The sequence below is a fragment of the Gobio gobio genome (assembly GCF_949357685.1).
Source record: "Gobio gobio genome assembly, chromosome: 16".
In the NCBI taxonomy this organism is placed as follows: Eukaryota; Metazoa; Chordata; class Actinopteri; order Cypriniformes; family Gobionidae; genus Gobio; species Gobio gobio.
This window is the reverse complement of record NC_137109.1, coordinates 52,748,389-52,771,787: the sequence shown is the minus strand read 5'-3', so window position 1 is coordinate 52,771,787 and position 23,399 is coordinate 52,748,389. Positions and strand designations below refer to the sequence as shown.

At 38.6% G+C, this 23,399-nt stretch overlaps 1 protein-coding gene across 2 annotated transcripts in view; it reads right to left on the bottom strand.

The window, feature by feature from the left end:
* The window catches only part of clnk (cytokine dependent hematopoietic cell linker), a 53,496-nt gene that overhangs the window by 3,709 nt on the left and 26,388 nt on the right, over nt 1-23,399 (bottom strand). For both annotated transcript variants that reach the window (XM_079839871.1, XM_079839870.1), the window contains 2 exons: nt 1,216-1,293; nt 494-649 (listed from right to left, as the gene is read on the bottom strand). In XM_079839871.1, the coding sequence (XP_079695997.1) occupies nt 494-649; nt 1,216-1,293 (234 nt within the window). The remainder of the gene's footprint in view (nt 1-493; nt 650-1,215; nt 1,294-23,399) is intronic.

The following is a 23,399-nucleotide window of genomic DNA, read 5'->3' as shown; positions in this document are numbered from 1 at the left end:
TAGTTTATGCAATATGATTATAATAATAATAATAATAATAATTTTGAGTGTGAGTGTCAATGTCACACTCTTGATTACTTTTTTTCAGCATCGTGGTCGATTTATAGATAGTACACACAAATATTCGGTGAAATTTTTGCAGCCATTCATTTTCTATGGTCGGTTATTTGTGACCGAAGATAATGAAAGGTAAACTTTTTTTTACAACCACTTAGCATGCTCGAATCATGACCTAATTTTTGTGTGTTTACATACCCTAATGCCATAAAAGTAACCAAGTTTCATATCATTCCGATGAAGCTGTGATTTTAAGAATTTCAAAACAGAACATTTTCCGGTCAGAAATGACCGAAGAGCACCAGAGGGTTCATTTCTTTCCGACTGCAGAAAGAAAGACATGGACATCTTGGATGAGATGGGGTGAGGAAACTATCAGCACAAGTTTATGATAAAGTGAACTAATCCTTTAACAGTGCGTTCGGCAGATACTCACGTCGTTGGTTCTGAGTCCCGTTCCCAGTGTGTATTTGCTGATGTCCTCGCTGAAGCGGATCTGAATGTTAAAAACTCTTCTGTCGTAAAACACGGCGAGGACCAAGGGCTCATGGGTAGTGTTCTTAGAGCAGTCGCGCACTAGAAAAGCTCCTTCCTGTGGACAAAAGCTGATTCTGCTCAGAGTCTATACACACAATCCAGCAAAAGACACTTTTCAGTTATTATACAGTTATTACACAGTTATTATACTGTTATCCTGTTATTATACAGTTATTATACTGTTATTATACAGTTATTATACTGTTATTATCCTGTTATTATACTGTTATTATACAGTTATTGTACAGTTATTGTACAGTTATTATACTGTTATTATAGTTATTATACTGTTATTGTACAGTTATTGTACAGTTATTACACAGTTATTATACTGTTATTATCCTGTTATTATACAGTTATTGTACAGTTATTATACTGTTATTGTACAGTTATTATACTGTTATTGTACAGTTATTGTACAGTTATTATACTGTTATTATAGTTATTATACTGTTATTGTACAGTTATTGTACAGTTATTATACAGTTATTATACTGTTATTATAGTTATTGTACAGTTATTGTACAGTTATTATACTGTTATTATACTATTATACAGTTATTATAGTTATTATACTGTAATTATACAGTTATTATACAGTTATTATGGCTGTGTTGTTACCCGGTTGACCAGATGAAGAGCGTGTTCGGCCTCCACGCGACCAACAGGACCAACATACCAGTTCTGCTCCGCCAATCCCTGCCGGACATTCACACATAATCAAAATAACATCCCTGAGAACATTTTTTTTTGAGTTTGACAACTAACAGACAGGATAGTTAAAATATAATAATAAATATATCTGCAAGCAGCAATACTGGGGCCAAGCGCAAATAAGAAGACAAGACATGCCAACATGTCTGGGAGGGTTAGACCAACTGCAACAATGAGCTATTAAAGGCATTTTAAGATGATTTTAGGCAAAAAGGCTTAACAATGCATTGTAGTCTATGGGAAATTCATGTTTTGTTCTATTATAGCGCCACCAAGAGGTTCAATCACACCATTTTTTGTATGTGTCCTCGGAGTGAGCCCATACATGTGTGTGTCAATTTTGGTGAAAATATCTTGTTTCGTTTTGGAGTTATAGACATATATATGAAAAAACACATAAAAAATCCCTGACACCTGACTTTGATTGGATTTTACTCCCCCTTACTATCAATATTTGGACATTTGGGCATTAGCGTTTCGCTATCGACCGATGTTTCTGAACTTCTGACGCTGGTTTCGTCTCGATCGGACTAGCGGTTTGAAAAAAAAAGTATTATTTTTAATAATTATTAATTAGCACCTTCGGTTATTAGCACCTTCGGTGCTTGGCCCCTAATAATAATAATAACTTCTGAACATTGACTCTCAGCCATTATTCATCTTTTCATCACGGTTTCTCAATATAATTCATAAAAGTATAGAATATAATATAATATTTCTCATTGTGACAACATTGCTCGTGTCTTCTGCTGTGAGATCAGCTTTAAACAACATATACACTCTTAAAGAACTAATATAAGATTACAATAATATCAGATTTGGCTTATTTTAAATAAACACAAAAAACAGATGACAAATGAACTTAAGTAGGAAATGTACTTTTGCTCTGGTTAAATAAATGTTAAGTGATATCTCCCAAAGATTTGCTAATTTTGGGGCAACGAGTAAATACACTAAGTTTGGTCATCCTGGCCTGGGTTGAAAATGGGCTACTCAGCAGTCTAATTCATTTTACCAAAAAGAAAAGCGCAAACACGATCAATTCCAAAGGTTGATTAACATGGCTAGATAGTACACAAATATGCACCCTTGAAATAATTAGGGGCCAAGCACCGCTATTTTGAAATTAACCGAAAAACCTACTTTTTCAAACTCCTCCTAGGCCGTTGCTCTGATTTTCATGAAAATTAAACCAGATCATCTTCAGACCAGGCCGATAAAAAGTTAAGGAATTCAAGTTTATCCGTACAACCGTTCGCAAACGACAAGCAAACTAATTTTACGTAGCGGTCGCGAAAATGCACTTTAGCCAGGGGCGCAACTACCCAGTGACAGAGGGGTATTCAGCAACAATTTTGTCCCCCCCAATAACAAACGGTTATTAATAGGCTAATAACAAACAAAAAATAAACATTTGTTTGAAAGTAATTAAAGAGGAAATTATGAGTTAAGCAATATCATACGAGAGAGAGTGCTATTTTCCAGAGTAGCTGATATCAGCACAATTGCAAAATGCGATAATGCGATTTTTCCAACAAATATAGATTCAAACAAAGTATACCATATAAGCGCGCGCTCTTAAAGCTCCACTGTGTGATATTTTCCCCCATCTAGTGGTGAACTTGTATATGACCATCCAGTAAATTTTAGTTTCTCTTCCTCTCAATTCCGATTTCGTTTTAACTCCTACGGTGGCCGATTTAGTCCAAGATTAACATGGCTTCCAGTTCGACCTCGTCCACATTCGTCACGGTGCCATCGAGTGTTAAAACGCCAAAGGCGAAGCTTGAATTTACGGGAATGTCCCTCTTTGGCTAATGTACTTTCAAGATGGAGGGGCAACATGGCGACCGGCATTCGAACCCTCACCCGTATGTGTTTACAATGGCATATTATAAACTTACAAGAATACTTTATTACTTGAAAGAAGTAAATATACATTAATGAGCACATATATTTTTGATATAACTAAGTGTTTTTAGCTAAGAATAAACTAAAAAAGTTACACAGTGTAGCTTTAACGTGCGCTCTCGGGTCACGGAAAACGCGCGTCGGTTTTTTAAATAGCAAATCATGCGCCGAGGACGTGCGCTTTGATATAAAAACCTGCATCGGAAACACGCGTTTTCCTTGAAAGCGCACCTTATAAGAACGCACGTTTTTGTGGTAAATCATGCATCAAGAACGCGCATTTTGCTGTCAAATCGCACACTTTTGACGTGTCAATGCGCAATCAGACGCCCGCCCAAGCGTATATGAACACTTTGGCTTGCCATACGGCCCACTCGCGATATTCCATTATTATCCAAAATTCGATTATGGGTCTTATGAGGGCGCCTACTCTAGCCTGTTAGTCCTCTAAAATGTTATATAATATTGAGGAAATACAGAAATTATTTAGAAACGCACAACAGCAGCTACATATAGAAAATACCAACAACAAAAAATCTTTGGCGCCCCCAAGGTACTGCACCGCATATAGCACATACCCACTTTTTGCGCCACTGATCTCCGCAACGCTTTATCGTATTCAGATCAAGCTTGGTACATCTCATCACAAGCATGACCTGAGGCAACATGCAGCGTTTCGGCGCAGCGCCACCTACTGCTCCGGAGATATGAAAAATGGCTATATTTGCGTATAACTTCTGAACCGTTTGTCTAAAAATCATAAAAGTGGGGCGTCATGGGACGTCATGCCGAGTCGTCTGATATCCAATTTTACCATATCTGCCATTTTGATTGTCGGCTATTTTGAATTATGAGCTAAAATGCTGTGTTTTATGAACACATGAACGGATTGTTACGAAACTCGGTATGGGTCATCAGCACAACGCCCTGAAGAAGCCTGAGAAGTTTCGCCACCTAGTGGAGAATTGTTTTTTCAAACGCTTTTAACTTTGGGTGTGGTTGGTTGACTTATTGTCTCCTGAATTGTTGTCGAGTCCAACGATACCAGACTTGCCTGGTTTCGGCATATGGTTTGTGCAGCATTGTAATTTAGCGCTTAAAAAACGTTCGAGACGAAACCAGCGTCAGAAGTTCAGAAACATAGGTCGATAGCGAAACGCTAATGCCCAAATGTCAAAATATTGATAGTAAGGGGCAGTAAAATCCAATCAAAGTCAGGTGTCAGGGATTTTTTACGCATTTTTTCATATAAATGTCTTTAACCCCAAAACGAAACGAGATATTTTCACCAAAATTGACACACACATGTATGGGCTCACTCCGAGGACAAATACAACAAATAATGATGGGATTGAGCCTCTTGGTGGCGCTATAATAGAACAAAACATGAAATTCCCATTGACTACAATGCAGTATTATGATATAAAACTTTACGAATGAATAGTTGTATCATTACAAAACTCGGTATGTGTCATCAGCACCATGCCTTTAAGGTACTTAAGAGGTTGAGACAGCGCCACCATGTGGTTCTAACTTAGGCTATATCTCTGCAATGATATATTGACACCAAACTTTGCATGTGTCATTGTTCCCTTATTCTGACAACACAACATCTGTTTCGTAACTGTGCCACCTATTGGTGGAAAGTGATAAACCATTAAATCATTATTATTGACTGTATTTATCATTGTTATTGTTATTTTGACACTTTAACACAATGTGACTTCAATCCAATCAAAATCTAAAAATGCCAACACAATTTTACCAAATTTTCTGCCATATAAAAGTATCAAGAGAAAAAAGGCACACGATAAAAACACACTTTATTCAGCATTTGCCACGCCCTAAACTGCACAATAATAACATTCTTCTTTTCTTATAATTTATAACGATATACGATATAAATCCCACAATGGCAGTCATTTATTAATTTGTGTAAGGTCAAACTCCATCAAACTCCCAAAAGGAATGATTATTATGAAGTGGGGGTCATTTTTTAGGATTCTTTAGCTAATGTAAGTCTCTGAGATCCTGACATCTTGCACTTCTGGAGACTCCAGGTTAAGGTTTCAGTTCTGGAAAATGGTTGGTCCTGAGACTAAAGGGTTCCTGATGGTTTCACACTTAATTCTTAATTATTGTAGAGTTAGCGTTTGTCGATCTGTTTTTGTCTGCATTTCATCTAGATCAAGCGGCTTTAACTGTAAAAAAGGGAATAAAAAAGTGGTCGATTAATTAGTTTAGTCGTTCTCAAAGGGCCGTTGGGAGAGCGATGATAGAGGACAGCTCTGTTCTTTCTTTGATTTGTGTGTGAAATACATTATCTTAGAGTGTATTATCAATACAAGTTTTGTCAAATTAAGTTTGTCAGGAGCTTCACTTTAACTTTTTTTGGTACATTTGTATAGTAAAGTTGTAAATGTAATAACAGTCATATCCACATTATTCCAAATAAACGCATTAACTACTGGTTTCTGTTCTGTATTCAAACCTTTAACATTTTAGTGTAGTTTAGTGCATGTAATGTTTGTATTTAGGGGTTTACTGTAAAATAAGGTAACCCTAACAGAAAATATAGTAACCCATTGTGGCTCATAAGATAACACCAGAGGTGGACAGTAACTGAGGACATTTACTAGAGTACTGTACTTAAGTACACTTTTTGAGTATCTGTACTTTTCTTGAGTAGTATTTTTTCTGGAAACTTATGACTTAGGGGAGAACCGGGGCGAAAGTAACAACGCGATTTTCTCCGAGCCCTGAATACATTTGCATTTCAAGCTCTGAGAGCAGGTTCAACACACAACCCTTGACGGATCTGCCAAATATCACGTGATTCCGCCATCGTTTCCCGCGGTTTGGTCCGAAATGCAGTTTTCAAGTACGGCAAGTAAATGAATGAAGCGGTACTTTTTTTCTAATTACAAGTTGTGTTTCTTGTTTCTTGTGTCACAGTAATGATCAATCTACGGGTTATTTAGTGCTGTTACACACCCTGAAGGTTTGTCTTTTCACAGTTTTTCAGTATAAAAGTAAATCGTGTTTAAATGTCAGGACTTCCTGTCGGGACGAAAGTAACACTTGTTACTTTTGTCCCGCTATTATATATATAATGAATATTATGCACATTTAATTTAATTTAATTTTTATATTGTTCATACTGTTGAAGAAAAAACGTATCAAATAGATTGACATTGCAAATAAAAAATATTCTAAACAATTCAAGTTTGTACTGTCATATTACATTTGAAACATTTGATGAACTTTAACATATAAAATGAAAATGTAATTTAATATTTTTTTTGCAAAGATAAAGGACAAAATATGTTTGCAGTTACATATTAACAAGGTCATAGTCAGGTATGTTTAATAAAAGCAAGAGTAGCACCAAAAAATCTAGCTTGTATTGTTGTGTTACTTTCGTCCCACCTGATGGGGTCAAAATTAACAATGTGCAGCTTATGTTCAAAGTGAAATTATACTGTAGTCGTTCTACATTTGTACAAAATACCACCTGCTATTGATCGACCACACTTGTGAGTTATTGGCCACAGCAAAAATATATCTCAGTCTAAAACATTATCTTTTAAAGTTACGATTTTCTGAAAAATGGTACTTTCGTCCCTGCTCTCCCCTACTTTACTACATTTGAAAGACAAATATCGTACTTTTTACTCCACTACATTTCTATCAAGGCCCTCGAAGTAGAAAGTCGTAGCCGTTTTGAAAGTCAGTGGATGATTTGTTTTCTTCTTTAAAACATGAATCGTTTTTTTTTTTTTTTTTTTTTTTGCAGGCAGCCTATCAGTAATCACTCTTGTAGGATCACATGAAGTTCAATGATTTACAAGTATTTTTTGAACACTAATCAATTGATGGCAAAATAGACGGCGGCAGTTCCCAGACTCATTGCACACAAACATAATCATACTTAAAAGATCAGATTCAGAAGAGCAGACGTGGATAAGTCTGAAAGTGCACAGAAAGCTGCCTCTCAGACGCCAGAGCTGAAGTTTAGTCTATTGAATCTACTCAAATCTTACTATAGTCAATTAAAACTAAAACAAGTCAGATGCCTAAAATGTTATAGTCAAAAGACTAGGACCAAAACTAAATCAAAATTAGCTGTCAAAATGAACACTGAAGTATGATTGGTCAAATGATTTTTATAGATTTACCCGTCAAGTTACAGCGCTAACGCATAGCTAACGTTCCACAATGATGTTAGTTAGCATGCAAAAGCGTAGTTGAGCTAATAATGTTAACTGAAGTCCTTTCAGAACTGTTTTACATAATCCTATCAAATAAAAACAATGTAGAAACCTTTCTTTTCTAGTATGATTTTGACTTTGATAAGAGCTTTGTAACTTTTAAGCAAGTATTTAAATGAGGTCTGCTAGCATGACTGGCTTAAACCCCCATGATGGAACTGTGCATTCATACAACAATGCAACAATAATAAAATAATGCGTTTACTTTTACTTTTTCCCACCGGTCACAATAGTGACCGTAAAAAAATGTTTCATTTCTAAGGCTATAAAAATGTTACTGAATGATCTATCAATGCATTTCCAGCAGATATTGAAATTATAAAGGGTCTCAATGAAATATGTGCAGTGTTGCATGTTTACTGTAAATTGTCACATGACCAGAGCTGTTTACTTCCTGTTTGCGTCAAGAGAAGAGGATGGCAGCAAGAAAGCTCCCAAAGAAAAGATTAGTAAAGTATGTTAACATAAGGATGGAACATAGATTTTTGGTACACATCATGTTTAAGGTGTCTAGTATTGATATATGCATTTGCAATTACTCAACTTTGTTTAATGTGGTCATAGAACTCACAAACATGTCACCCATTGTATCTACATGCTAATACACATAGGCTGTTCTACCTTACTTTCTGCTGCTATCTAACTTTCTACCTAATTTTACACAGACACACACACAGAAACACACACACACACACACACACACTGCCCCTGCCCCTAAACCTACCCATCACACACACACACACACACACACACACACACACACACTGCCCCTAAACCTACCCATCACACACACACACACTGCCCCTGCCCCTAAACCTACCCATCACACACACACACTGCCCCTGCCCCTAAACCTACCCATCACACACACACACACACACACACACTGCCCCTGCCCCTAAACCTACCCATCACACACACACACACACACACACACACACACACACACACACACACACACACACACACACTGCCCCTAAACCTACCCATCACAGGAGACATTCTGCATTTTTACATTTACAAAAAACATCACAGTCTGATTTCTAAGATGTTTTCCTCATGTGGACCTAAAAATGTCCCCACAAGGACGAGGATTTCGGATATTGCCATCTTTGTGGGGACATTTTGTCCCCATAACGTAGGGATTACCAGTCCACACACACACACACACACACACACACACACACACACACACACACACACACACACACACACACACACACACACACACACACACACACACACACACACACACACACACACACACACACACACACACACACACACACACACACACACACACACACACACACACACACACACACACAGAGAGAGACAGAAACACACTCACAAACACACTGCACAGGTCAAATAGACCTATTCAGTCTGTCCAATGGTTGATACAACACAGTATCCCACCGGTCACAATTGTGACCGATCATAAAACACACTTTTTCACACACTTTTCCATGAAAATTTCCAAAAATTATGATTGATTGTTTCAAAGGGATACTAATGACACATGATTTGGATATTTTTGTGTCTGGGAAAAATTTGGGATTAAATGGGTTAAGTACTTTTAAAAGCAAGTACTTCTGTACTTTTACTTCAAGGGTTAGTTCAGCCAAAACTGTAAATTTCTGTCATTAATGCCTGAGCCTCATGTGGTTGGACACCCGTCAGACCTCCGTTCATCTTCAGACACAAATGAAGATATTTTAGTGTAAATCTGATGCTCTGAAAGGCCTCCATTGGCTCAACTTTACACTCTCAAGACCCTTAAAAGACACTAAAGACTAAAGTTACAAAGTCCATCTCACTACAGCGGCTCTACAATAACTTTATGAAGACGAGAATAGTTTCTGTGCGCAAAAAACCCTAAATAACGACTTATATAGTGATGACGATTTCAAAACACGGCATCATGAAGCTTCAGAGTGTCCCGTCAGACCCGTTCATTTGTGTCTGAAGATGAACGGAGGTCTGACGGGTGTCCAACCACATGAGGCTCAGTCATTAATGACACAATTTACATTTTTGGGTGAACTAACCCTTTAAGTACTTTTAGAAGTGAGTACTTCTGTACTTTTACTTAAGTAAAAATCTATCTTTACAACTTTCACTTGTAATGGAGTAATATTTAACCAATAGTACTTTTACTTTTACTCAAGTAATGGAGTTGTGTAGTTTGTCCACCTCTGGATAACACCTATTTGGGTCCCATCATCAACCCATATGGGCAGACCCATGTATGCCCCAAAATTAGTTGAGTAGCCCAGGCGGGCCCCAGATATCAGCTCATGTGCCACCCCTTCGGGCCCCACTGGGTGTGTTTGCTGGGTTGGTTTCCTCACCAGGGCGTCCACACACACACACACACACACACACACACACACACACTGGACACCATCTGAGACAAACATGTTTATCTCGTCTCCTCAGACCACAGGGCACAGTTCCAGTAATTCATGTTCTTGGACAGGACGTCTCCAGAAAACTGTTTACTGGTTTCAGAAGAGGCTTCTTTCTGGGACCACGGCCATGCAATATTAGGAAGGTGGTCATAATGTTATGCCTGATCGGTGTACACTCACCTAAAGGATTATCAGGAACACCTGTTCAATTTCTCATTAATGCAATAATCTAATCAACCAATCATATGGCAGTTGCTTCAATGCATTTAGGGGTGTGGTCCTGGTCAATCTCCTGAACTCCACACTGAATGTCGGAATGGGAAAGAAAGGGGATTTAAGCAATTTTGAGCGTGGCATGGTTGTTGGTCTGAGTATTTCACAATCTGCTCAGTTACTGGGATTTTCACGCACAACCATTTCTAGGGTTTACAAAGAATGGTGTGAAAAGGGCAAAACATCCAGTATGCGGCATTTAAAGCTACACTGTGTAACTTTTTTAGTTTATTCTTAGCTATAAACACTTAGTTCTTTCAAATATATATGTGCTCATTAATGTATATTTACTTCTTTCAAGTAATAAAGTATTCTCGTAAGTTTATAATATGCCATTGTAAACACATACGGGTGAGGGTTCGAATGCGGGTCGCCATGTTGCCCCTCCATCTTGAAAGTACATTAGCCAAAGAGGGACATTCCCGTAAATTCAAGCTTTGCCTTTGGTGTTTTAACACTCGATGGCTCCGTGTCCAATGTGGACGAGGTCGAACTGGAAGCCATGTTAATCTTGGACTAAATCGGCCACCGTAGGAGTTAAAACGAAATCGGAATTGAGAGGAACAGAAACTAATATTCACTGGATGGTCATACACAAGTTCACCACTAGATGGAGGAAAATATCACACAGTGGAGCTTTAAGAATTTTTTGATATTTAGACTGGAAAAATACAGAAATACCAAGTTAAAAAAGTATTTTTTGTTGTGGGGTTTTACCTGTGGTGATCTAAATAGAGCACTTATTAAATTTAAATAAGAATAAAGTTCTAACTCAGAAATAATATTTAAATTTCACCCATTAAAACTTTTTGGTTGATGAAAGTTTTACAGATATTGTTAAATATATCTATACATTTCCTGTGTACAATCTCAAGCTACTGTCAGCTCAAGCTTTTGTCAAATCTGTCATGTTTCCAAGAAACAAAAAAACATTATATATATTAGGGCTGTCAAAAGATTAATCGTGATTAATCGCATCCAAAATAAAAGTTTGTGTTTACATAATATATGTGTGTGTACTCTGTTAATTATTATTTATATATAAATACACACACAAGCATGTATATATTTAAGAAATATTTGCATGTATATACATTTATATAATATCTAAAAAATCTTACATTAAGAAGCATTTACTAGACAAGCAAAAGTTTTGGTCTTGTTTTGGGGGAAAATAACTAAAAATTAAGGGAGTTTTTGCTTAAAATAAGCAAAATAATCTTGTTTTCTGTTTGAATTAAGATTATTTGTCTTACCCCATTGGCAGATTATTCTGCTTATTTTAAGCAAAAACTCCCTTAATTTTGAGTTATTTTCCCCCAAAACAAGACCAAAACTTTTGCTTGTCTAGTAAATGCTTCTTAATGTAAGATTTTGTAGATACTTGGACTGAAAACAAGACAAAAATACTAAGTAAGAAAAGCATTTTTTGCAGTGTGTAGAGGACATTATATTAGCGAATTTCTCTAACAACATTCACACTCATGAGTCTGGATATTCTTATGAAAATATTAATACACGTCTTTTTACATGACATATTGTCCCAAAATGCATTAATATGCAAATTAGATACAGTGTATAGATGAGAATGGGAATGGCATTTATGGCCATGTTTACACACATATTACACACAATTACCCACACATATTTACACACAAGTAAAATGATATATCAAATTATTCTCTATCTTTCATATCATTGAGAATCATCTTTATACAAAGTTTGGATAAAAGAAAAAACTTTAAGCATAAAAAATGTATTGGTGAATGAAAAAAAAATCCCGAATTTGTCTATTCATGTGTTTTAATTTTCTCAATAAAGGGGTTCTGGTGTCCTCTACAGAGCAGAGGATATAGCAAATAACATAGGAATTAAAAAATTAAGTTGTTTTTTATGCTCCAAACAATGTAATGTAAAAGAATCTAAATTCACAAAAGCTTTTTTCTGGTTCTCAGGAAGATGACGTGTTAAAATACTAGTGACGCATTAAAGCAATGTAAAGGCAGATTAATAGACAATTTGTAGCTAAATATTTTTGAAATTCCAATTATTGGTAAAAGTGACTTGTAAATCAATAATCATAAATTTCTCCATGAGCGTCGGAAGCAAAATAAATGTGGATGGGTCCTTTCTCAGAAAATTTTATTGGATTAGATGCCATTTACATTAAGTACAAATATATCGGCTTGTTTGCTAAACGTCTGGTTGGGAAAGACAAAATTACGGAAATCGCTCTATCATTGAGAGCGACAATAAAACTTAATAAGTTGACTTTACTTAGAAAAAGTGTGGAAACCGATTGCCTTAAAATTTTCAAGTAAAGCAGCGTATTATTTTTTTGTCAGCAAAACTTAACAAAATTTGTACAGAAAACTTGTTAATGAAGTATACTTAACTCTTAACTAACTTAATTATTAGTTATGTTAACTTATGTTAACTTGTTATTAGTGCTCACATTACTAGGAAAATATTAGGAAACCGATTGCCTTAAAATGCTCAAGTAAGCTGAACTTGAAGTGAAGACAAAAAGCAACAACTGAACTCCATTCAACATTTATTTATTACTTATCAATAGTCTACAGGTACTAAAAACAATTAAGTAAGTACTTAATTGCATTAAGCTGTTCTTACTTAAACCGTTTAAGTTTTGTCAACTTAATTCTATCTGGGATCTGAGGAAGTGTACTCCCAGAGTGCATTGTGGCATGAATAAATTAATTGCTTCGTTTTACTATTTTTAGCTTTATTTTACTATTTGTCTTTTGTCAGTATAACCCCAATAATGACAGCAAGTAAAATAGTAAAGGTCGTATTAATAATTAAAAATAAAAATAAAATCCTTGATCCATTGTTGTGTTTTGCATGCTGAATGTTGAAGTGTGTGTGTGACACACTCAAGCATGGTCAAATGATATTGTGACAAATATAGAGGGATTATATCAACTCAATTAAAAGGTTATGCCATAAATATTAACAAAAATAATGTAAAAAGATCATTATTTGACATTAAATAGAGTTATGTTGTATATCATTAATGGACAAATATTTTATATATATATTACTTCCCTTCTTTTGAAATCATACAACTATGATTTCTTGTTGCATTGCTGCATTAATAGGAAGTTAATTACTATAATAAGTATGAAGTTCCAAGTGTCCAACCAAATGGAACACTGATCTCCATCATGGTGACCGGAAGTGGAGGAAATGAGTGATAAGTCTATACAAAATTGCACCACCTCAAAAACACTTTGCCCGTCCGCCTGCTTGTTTTTTTGGTACTCAAACCAGTCAAGTAATGTTTACTTGAGTTTTCTAAGTAACGAAGGCATAGCATGTAAATAGTTCAGATTACTTCATTGTTTTAAGAAAGTTCAACAAATTATTGGACATTAAGTAAAGTTTACTAAAAAAGTCTTAGTAAGAACAATTGTTGGATTTTACAGTGAGACCAAGCGGCTCCGTTTAAATTATATAAATCCTTAAAGTTCTGCATAATTAAGGGCGTGGCCGGTCTAAGGGTAAGACGCATGGCACCAAGTTTTGACGCGGTTCGAATCCGCCTTTTGCCTAACTCACTATACTCCCTTTTCCCATCACACATCAGATCGGAAACGCATTTATTTGAATAAAAATGAAGAAAATATTAGAAAAGTGGAAATAAAGCGTCTAACATGTGTTTAATAATAAGTGTGTATCGGTTAGGGGTCGGTGAACAGATGTGCTGAGTTAGAGATGATAAAAGTGAGTGTGTCCAGTATTATTGATCGTAAAATGTGTGTTGGTCTTGTCCCGCACACACACACACACACACACACACACCGGCTCAGACGCCCGTGTGTCTCTGTGCACTTCACTAGAGCACCTCAGCGATGTGATTCTGGAACCGGGCCTGGATCTGTACAGTCTAATCTTCTGCTTTTGACTACGGAGAACCTCCAGGCACTGATGATGTCATTTGGGTTGAATTACTCCAGCTGCTGTGAGAAAAGGCTGAAAATGATCCTCACACTCGAGAGCCCATAGCCGGACTCCTCCTTCATGTGTGGAGACGTGCCCTACACTCGAAAACATGCTGGGTTAAAAACAACCCAATTGCTGGGTTAAAACAACCCAATTGCTGGGTTAAAACAAACCAATTGCTAGGTTAAAACGACCCATTCATTGGGTTAAAACGACCCATTCACTGGGTTAAAACGACCCATTCACTGGGTTAAAACGATCCAATTGCTAGGTTAAAACGACCCATTCATTGGGTTAAAACGACCCATTCACTGGGTTAAAACGATCCAATTGCTGGGTTAAAACAACCCATTCGCTGGGTTAAAACGACCCAATTGCTGGGTTAAAACAACCCATTCACTGGGTTAAAACGACCTAATTGCTGGGTTAAAACAACCCAATTGCTGGGTTAAAACAACCCATTCGATGGGTTAAAACAAACCAATTACTGGGTTAAAACGACCCAATTGCTGGGTTAAAACAACCCATTCACTGGGTTAAAACAACCCATTCGATGGGTTAAAACAAACCAATTACTGGGTAAAAATGACCCATTCATTGGGTTAAAACGACCCATTCACTGGGTTAAAATTCCCTGGGTTAAAACGACCCATTCACTGGGTTAAAAACGACCCATTCACTGGGTTAAAAACAACCCATTCACTGGGCATTTTTTAGAGTGTAATGGCTGAAACCCACCAGTAGCTCTCCAGTTATAACACATCATCACCCGCTGGGAACTGGGCGGACGTCAGCTGAGCGTTTGATTTTGGATCATTTCTTACCCAAAAAAAATTACGGACTGCAGCTTTAAATAAGTTGAAAAATAAATATACGTCTTAACTGAAGTCATGTTATGCAACTAACATGCAAAACTAAAATCTAAAAGCTAAAGTATATGTAATTTTGAAAGTTTGTTTCCACCACGGAATAAAAATAATAAGATAACTGTGACTTTTATCTAACAATTTGGATTTTCTTTTCATGCAATTTTGACTTTTTAGAATTGTGTGATGATATAAGGATCAATGACAAATAAGAAAAATTATATTTTTTTAAGATTAAAATTTCATAATTTTAAGCAAAAGAGTTTTAAAATGCATTTTTATTTCAAAAAAACTGTATGGTGTTAATTCATATTGGCTTTACAGCTTTTAAGACCGCATTAATTCCTTATTAAACAAGATTTCTGATTTTACCACCCAGAAAATGTCAGGTGGTGCGACCATATATTCATTTAAGATAATATACATTTACAATATACATATGAATAATTGTGAAATGCATATCACATGGTAAATGCCCCTTCTATTTTCTATGTATTGCCCTTTAAGGGCAATACATAGAAAATAGCACTTCCTGCTTCGCTACTGTTCGGACGCTCTTGCTTACTGCTCCGCGCTTTGCTCTATCGCTTCTATATTTTACAACTTCAGCAAATCAGCACATTGCTCAAACGACATAGCTTGACTCCAATGATAAAATTAGAAACTCTGGTGACTGAATTCCTAAACAAAAAGCGGAATATTTCAACCGACCAGCCTCCCACTGCCTCCAGCTTACATTCCGGAGAAGGGAAAACACAGCTGCCTACATTCAAAAGGATAAGAAAATGCCTCTTCTAGAATCTACTTGCTGCACAAACTGCCACAGACTTTTACAAAGGATTGCAGTTCTTGAAACAAAGTTATTTGCGGAACCATCCAACCAGACGAATCACACAGCAGAGCTTCATCATGATCGCCCTCTGCACACTGCCGGTGAGTCCCATAAATGTAGTGCTACTCAACATGTAGAGAAACAAGTAACTGATCAACACACTAATCAATGGAACAAACAGGGAGCAAGACCCAAAGGCACTCGAGACATCAGATTGTCACGAGCATCACATATTGCCGCATTAGCATGCTCTACCCCAGACACAAGGATTGCAAACACTAGTTTTCTACCACCAAATATACATCTTGAAAACAGATTTGAAGTGCTAATGAATGTGGGTGAGGAATCCCCAAACGTGATGAATGTGACCGAACACAGATTGAATCAGCCCGCAGCTAACACTAATGCTAACAGGCGCTCAAGGTCGAGCAGACAGCGGCCCTCAGCTCAGAGCGCAGCCGAGCCCAGGACTCTGATAGTGGGCGACTCCACAATCAGAAACATTAGCAGCAGGGATACAACTACATGCTGCCTTCCACAAGCAACAGTTTCTGATGTCAACAGGGAACTTAAGAACATTCTGATGAAACATAAGACTGCAAATCGACTTATCATTCATGTGGGAAAGAACGATATTCAGAGAGAGGAGTCAGAACTCCTCAAGAGGGATTTTAATGAACTTTTTGAAACACTTAGAAAACTGAAAGTTCAGCCGTTCATCAGTGGACCATTTCCAGCAAAAGGAACAAATAGGTTTTCACGGCTACTTGGGCTTAATACATGGCTGCAAAAAACCTGCAACATGAAGGGAGTGAACTTTATCGACAACTTTAATCTCTTCTGGAGTCAGAGACAACTGTTTACATCAAATGGCCTCCACCCAAACAAACTCGGTGCAAGAGTGCTAAAGGACAATATTTATTTTTCCCTTCATCATCCTTCAGCTGTGTGTGCTAACCCACTCAACCTGGATGGCACACACACACCAGTAAAGTACGATCACAGGACTTCATTTCAGCATCTGAATGGACATGCGGTTGATACACCCCACAAGGACAATGATAACACCACGCAGCCACAACAACCACTTCTCATGGACACACTCCCAGCTGAGCCCCGCCCTCAGAGCTCACCACAGACGCACTGTGACGGATTAGAACTGCTCCAAATGACACAGATCGAGGAACTAAACAGTAACATCTCAGCCCATACTGTGGAGTCTGTGGAGGCACTGGTAAAAATGGGGACCATCAGGAGTGACACTGGTGAACTTTTAAAACTTATATGTAATATAAGCAATAGGCTGGAAGAAATGTCAATCCTTGAACCGGACGATAACATATTGCAGCTTCCGGTAACACCAGAGAAACAGCCCCCCTCACCAGACATGTTATTCCGCTCTACAGCATCCCCGCCTCTGAGCTTCACAGAGAAAATGGATTTTGTTTATACTGGAAACAGACAATCATACTCGATCGCTGCGAGCCCCCAGATATCAACCAAAAAGCGTCAAGGCCCACAACCACCAAAGACTGTGGGCCCAGCTCGCTCTGCCCCTCCTCCTGTGAGATTTCTTCGGTCACAACGCCAGGGCACACACCCTCCTCCATCTGCACCAAAAACAACTGATACCAGCTCTCAGTGACGTGTTCTGGGTCCTCGCAACGTCACCAGCAATCTTATCAAATGTTTACAAAACATGCGTGAATTCAGTGTGCCTCTATCTTTCTCTATTTCTGTTCTGTTACGTGATAGAAAGTCCAAGGCTTTCTCAGGCCGTATGGCAAACCCATCTAATCTGCTGCCTGTTAATTGTCAAACTAAGATTACTATGGGGGAAAAAATTAAAATTAATACTGTTAAGTTAGCACTCTTAAACATCCGTTCACTTAAAAACAAATCATTTCTAGTCAACGACTTAATATCCACAAACAACCTAGATTTTTTGCTGCTAAATGAAACGTGGCTAGAAGACAGCTGCAGTGCAACAGTCCTCAATGAAACAGCCCCTCCTAACTTTACTTTTATGAGTGTCTGCAGACCAGTCAGAAGGGGCGGGGGGGTCGCTGCTCTATTTAAAGATGTCTATCAATGTAAGCAAGTATCATTTGGTGACTATTTGTCTCTAGAATATCTGGGCATTGTGCTAAAAGGTGCTCCACGCATCCTGCTTATCATTATTTATAGGCCTCCGAAATATTCTCCGGCCTTTATTGATGACTTTACAGAGCTGTTATCAGCAATCTCATCTGAGTATGACTGTTTTGCTATTGCTGGGGATTTTAACATTCACATTGACAATGCTGAATCCAGTACAACAAAAGATCTCATGACTGTTCTTAACACTTTTGATTTGACACAACATGTTCACGGACCCACACATGATCGTGGACACACTTTAGATTTACTTATCAGTAAGGGTCTAAATATTTCATCAATAGTTATTAAGGATGTGGCACTGTCTGATCATTTCTGTATTTTCTTTGATATATCAATCTCTCCTGCCATTGAAACTAGATCTGTCTCTGTCAAAAAGAGATGCTTAAATGAGAACACTAGTGTGCTGTTTATGAAGGCTATATCTCTAACACCAAGCATATCTGCAGACTCTGTTGATTTTCTCCTTGACTCTTTTAACTCAAAAGTTAAGGGTGTAATTGATGATATTGCTCCTGTAAAAGCCAGGAAAAAGAGTGGCAAACAAAAAGCACCTTGGAGAAACTCAACAGAAGTGCAATTAATGAAAAGACAATGCAGGAAATCGGAACGCATGTGGCGAAAGACAAAACTTGTAGTCCATTATAACATCTATAAAGACAGTCTTCGTGCTTTCAATGTGGAACTAGGCAAAGCTAGACAGACCTTCTTTTCAAATATTATAAACAGAAACATAAACAACACGCGCACTCTTTTTGCTACTGTAGAGAGACTAACAAACCCCCCGAGTCACATTCCCAGTGAAATGCTCTCAGACAGCAAATGCAGTGAGTTTGCTTCCTTCTTCTCCGAGAAAATCATTAATATCAGAAATGCGATCAGCACATCGTTCAGTTGCTCTGAGGTGAGTCAGATCAGACCACAGCCTCAGAAAGTTACTATGACTGATTTCGAAGCAATTGATGGTAAAATTTTAGAAGAAACAGTACAGCACCTTAAAACATCAACCTGCGCCCTTGACACACTCCCCACTTCTTTTTTCAAAAGTGTGTTTAACTGTTTAGAAGCAGATCTCCTAGAAGTGGTAAACGCCTCACTTCTTTCTGGGACTTTTCCAAACTCCCTTAAAACCGCAGTAGTAAAGCCTCTCCTGAAAAAGAGAAATCTGGATAACTCCATATTGAGCAACTACAGACCAATCTCAAATCTCCCCTTCATAGGCAAGATCATTGAAAAAGTTGTTTTCAGTCAGCTGAACAAATTCTTAAACTCAAACGGATACTTTGACAATTTTCAATCTGGTTTCCGACCGCATCACAGCACAGAGACAGCGCTCATAAAGATTATAAATGATATTCGCCTCAATACAGATACAGGCAAAACATCAATTCTGGTACTACTGGACCTCAGTGCTGCATTCGACACTGTTGACCACAAAATACTTCTTGACAGGCTAGAAAATTGGGTTGGGCTTTCTGGAATGGTCCTCAAATGGTTCAGGTCATACTCAGAAGGGAGAGGTTATTATGTGAGTATAGGTGACCATAAGTCTGAGTGGACATCCATGACATGCGGAGTCCCACAAGGGTCAATTCTTGCTCCACTACTATTCAACCTGTATATGCTGCCACTCAGCCAAATAATGAAAAATAACAAAATGGCTTACCACAGCTATGCTGACGACACCCAGATCTACTTAGCCATATCACCTAATGACTACAGCCCCATTGACTCTCTATGTAAATGCATTGATGAAGTTAACAGTTGGATGTGCCAAAACTTTCTTCAGTTAAACAAAGACAAAACTGAAATCACTACATTTGGAAACAAAGATGAAATTCTGAAGGTGAACGCATATCTTGAGGCTAAAGGTCTAAAATCAAAAAATCAAGTCAGGAATCTTGGTGTGATTTTGGAGTCAAACCTGAGTTTCAGTAGTCATGTCAAAGCAATAACTAAATCAGCTTACTATCATCTCAAAAACATATCAAGAATTAGATGCTTTGTTTCCAGGCAAGACTTAGAGAAACTCGTTCATGCTTTTATTACCAGTAGGGTGGACTATTGTAATGGTCTCCTCACCGGCCTTCCCATAAAGACCATTAGACAGCTGCAGCTCATACAGAACGCTGCTGCCAGGATCCTGAGCCGAACCAGAAAATATGACCATATCACACCAGTCCTCAGGTCTTTACACTGGCTTCCAGTTACATTTAGGATCGATTTTAAAGTGCTATTACTTGTATATAAATCACTCAATGACCTAGGACCTCAATACATTGCAGATATGCTGATTAAATACAAACCCAACAGATCACTCAGATCATCAGGATCAAGTCAATTAGAAATACCAAGGGTTCACTCAAAGCAAGGAGAGTCTGCTTTTAGCTATTATGCCAGCCGTAGCTGAACCAGCTTCCTGAACAGATCAGATGTGCTCCAACAGTAGCCACTTTCAAATCCAGACTCAAAACACATCTGTGCACATCTGTCCAGACTCAAAACACATCTGTTCAGCTGTGCATTTACTGAATGAGCTGTGCCACTGTACGTGCTTTGTCCGAACTGCTTGCATTTTAATTTATATGCTTAAATTTAACCCTGTTCTTATTTTTATTCTTACTTATACTCTTTATTTTTATCTTTCAATGTTTTCTTTATTTTTTATTTCTTTTAATTCCTATTATAACTGTAATATTTTTATTTCATTTCTGTGTAAAGCACTTTGAATTGCCACTGTGTATGAAATGTGCTATACAAATAAACTTGCCTTGCCTTGCCTTGCCTTTAAGTCCAATTCATTCAAGTGGACATTTTTCTATGTGTTCAAACCCAATTTTCCATAAGGAGTTATGTTTTTTTTTATTATTATATAATGGTTTACAGTTATATTTCTTACTTCATTTTGCAATTGCAGTGGGAATTGATAGTTTTAAATGTAAATTTGCAGGTCGCACCACCTGACATTTTAGGTCTTTGAAACACCACAACTCAAAAAGTCAATTGAATTTCAAAAAAATTAAAAGAGTATCTTATAAAGGAAATATTGTAGATCAATTTGATATGTGACTTGTATTTATAAAGCATTTTTTTTAAAGGAAAATAATGAATTCGGACACAAAAAATACGTCATGTCATTGACCAATGAACTTACAAGTCAGAATATGTATCAATAGTGTTTGGTCTGATTTCCCTCAACCCTCTGGAGCTCTTGGTTTAGGGGTTTCTCTGGTCGTCTTCCCAGTCATAAGTGACCAGACACCAAAAATTAAACTTCCTCCACCCCAGTAAAACCAATGCAATTTATATTTTAATTAATTTTTAATTTTAATTTTGTATTTTGAGATGATTTGATGGTATTTTTTAATATTTATGCAATAATTATGGTATATTTTTGCCATAATTATTTATAAAGCGTGCGCACAATTTACTATTTCGTTCCCTCGATTTATAAAGTGTGCGCACAATTTATTATTTCGTTCCCTCGATTTATAAAGCGTGCGCATGATTTACTATTTCGTTCCCTCGATTTATAAAGTGTGCGCACAATTTATTATTTCGTTCCCTCGATTTATAAAGCGTGCGCATGATTTACTATTTCGTTCCCTCGATTTATAAAGCGTGCGCATGATTTACTATTTCGTTCCCTCGATTTATAAAGTGTGCGCACGTTTTACTATTTCGTTCCCTCGATTTATAAAGCTTGCGCACATTTTACTATAGTGAGCGATGGAGTTTGCGATGGAGTGATGGAGTGTGCGATGGAGTGAGTGATGGAGTGTGCGATGGAGTGTACGATGGAGTGAGCGATGGAGTTATGAAGTGAGCGATGGAGTGAGCGATGGAGTGAGCGATGGAGTGTGCGATGGAGTGTGCGATGGAGTGTGCGATGGAGTGATGATGGAGTGAGCGATGGAGTGATGATGGAGTGTGCGATGGAGTGATGATGGAATGTGCGATGGAGTGAGCGATGGAGTGTGCGATGGAGTGTGTGATGGAGTGTACGATGGAGTGATGATGGAGTGAGCGATGGAGTGTGCGATGGAGTGTGCGATGGAGTGTGCGATGGAGTGTGCGATGGAGTGTGCGATGGAGTGAGCGATGGAGTGATGATGGAGTGAGCGATGGAGTGAGCGATGGAGTGTGCGATGGAGTGTGCGATGGAGTGTGCGATGGAGTGATGATGGAGTGAGCGATGGAGTGATGATGGAGTGTGCGATGGAGTGATGATGGAGTGTGCGATGGAGTGTGCGATGGAGTGATGATGGAGTGTGCGATGGAGTGTGCGATGGAGTGATGATGGAGTGTGCGATGGAGTGATGATGGAGTGTGCGATGGAGTGTGCGATGGAGTGATGATGGAGTGTGCGATGGAGTGATGATGGAGTGATGAAGTGAGCAATGGAGTGTACGATGGAGTGAGCGATGGAGGGATGAAGTGAGCAATAGAGTGTGCGATGGAGTGAGCGATGGAGTGTGCGCTGGAGTGAGCGATGGAGTGATGATGGAGTGAGCGATGGAGTGAGCGATGGAGTGTGCGATGGAGTGAGCGATGGAGTGTGCGATGGAGTGAGCGATGGAGTGTGTGATGGAGTGTGCGCTGGAGTGAGCGATGGAGTGATGATGGAGTGAGCGATGGAGTGAGCGATGGAGTGATGATGGAGTGAGCGATGGAGTGTGCGATGGAGTGTGCGATGGACTGAGCGATGGACTGAGCGATGGAGTGTGCGATGGAGTGAGCGATGGAGTGAGCGATGGAGTGAGCGATGGAGTGTACGATGGAGTGTGCGATGGAGTGAGCGATGGAGTGTGCGATGGAGTGTGCGATGGACTGTGCGATGGACTGAGCGATGGAGTGTGCGATGGAGTGAGCGATGGAGTGAGCGATGGAGTGAGCGATGGAGTGTGCGATGGAGTGAGCGATGGAGTGTGCGATGGAGTGTGCGCTGGAGTGAGCGATGGAGTGATGATGGAGTGAGCGATGGAGTGTGCGATGGAGTGTGCGATGGAGTGATGATGGAGTGAGCGATGGAGTGTGCGATGGAGTGAGCGATGGAGTGAGCGATGGAGTGTGCGATGGAGTGTGCGATGGAGTGTGCAATGGAGTGTGCGATGGAGTGTGCGATGGAGTGATGATGGAGTGAGCGATGGAGTGAGCGATGGAGTGAGCGATGGAGTGAGCGATGGAGTGAGCGATGGAGTGTGCGATGGAGTGTGCGCTGGAGTGAGCGATGGAGTGATGATGGAGTGAGCAATGGAGTGTGCGATGGAGTGTGCGATGGAGTGATGATGGAGTGAGCGATGGAGTGTGCGATGGAGTGAGCGATGGAGTGAGCGATGGAGTGAGCGATGGAGTGTGCGATGGAGTGTGCGATGGAGTGTGCGATGGAGTGATGATGGAGTGA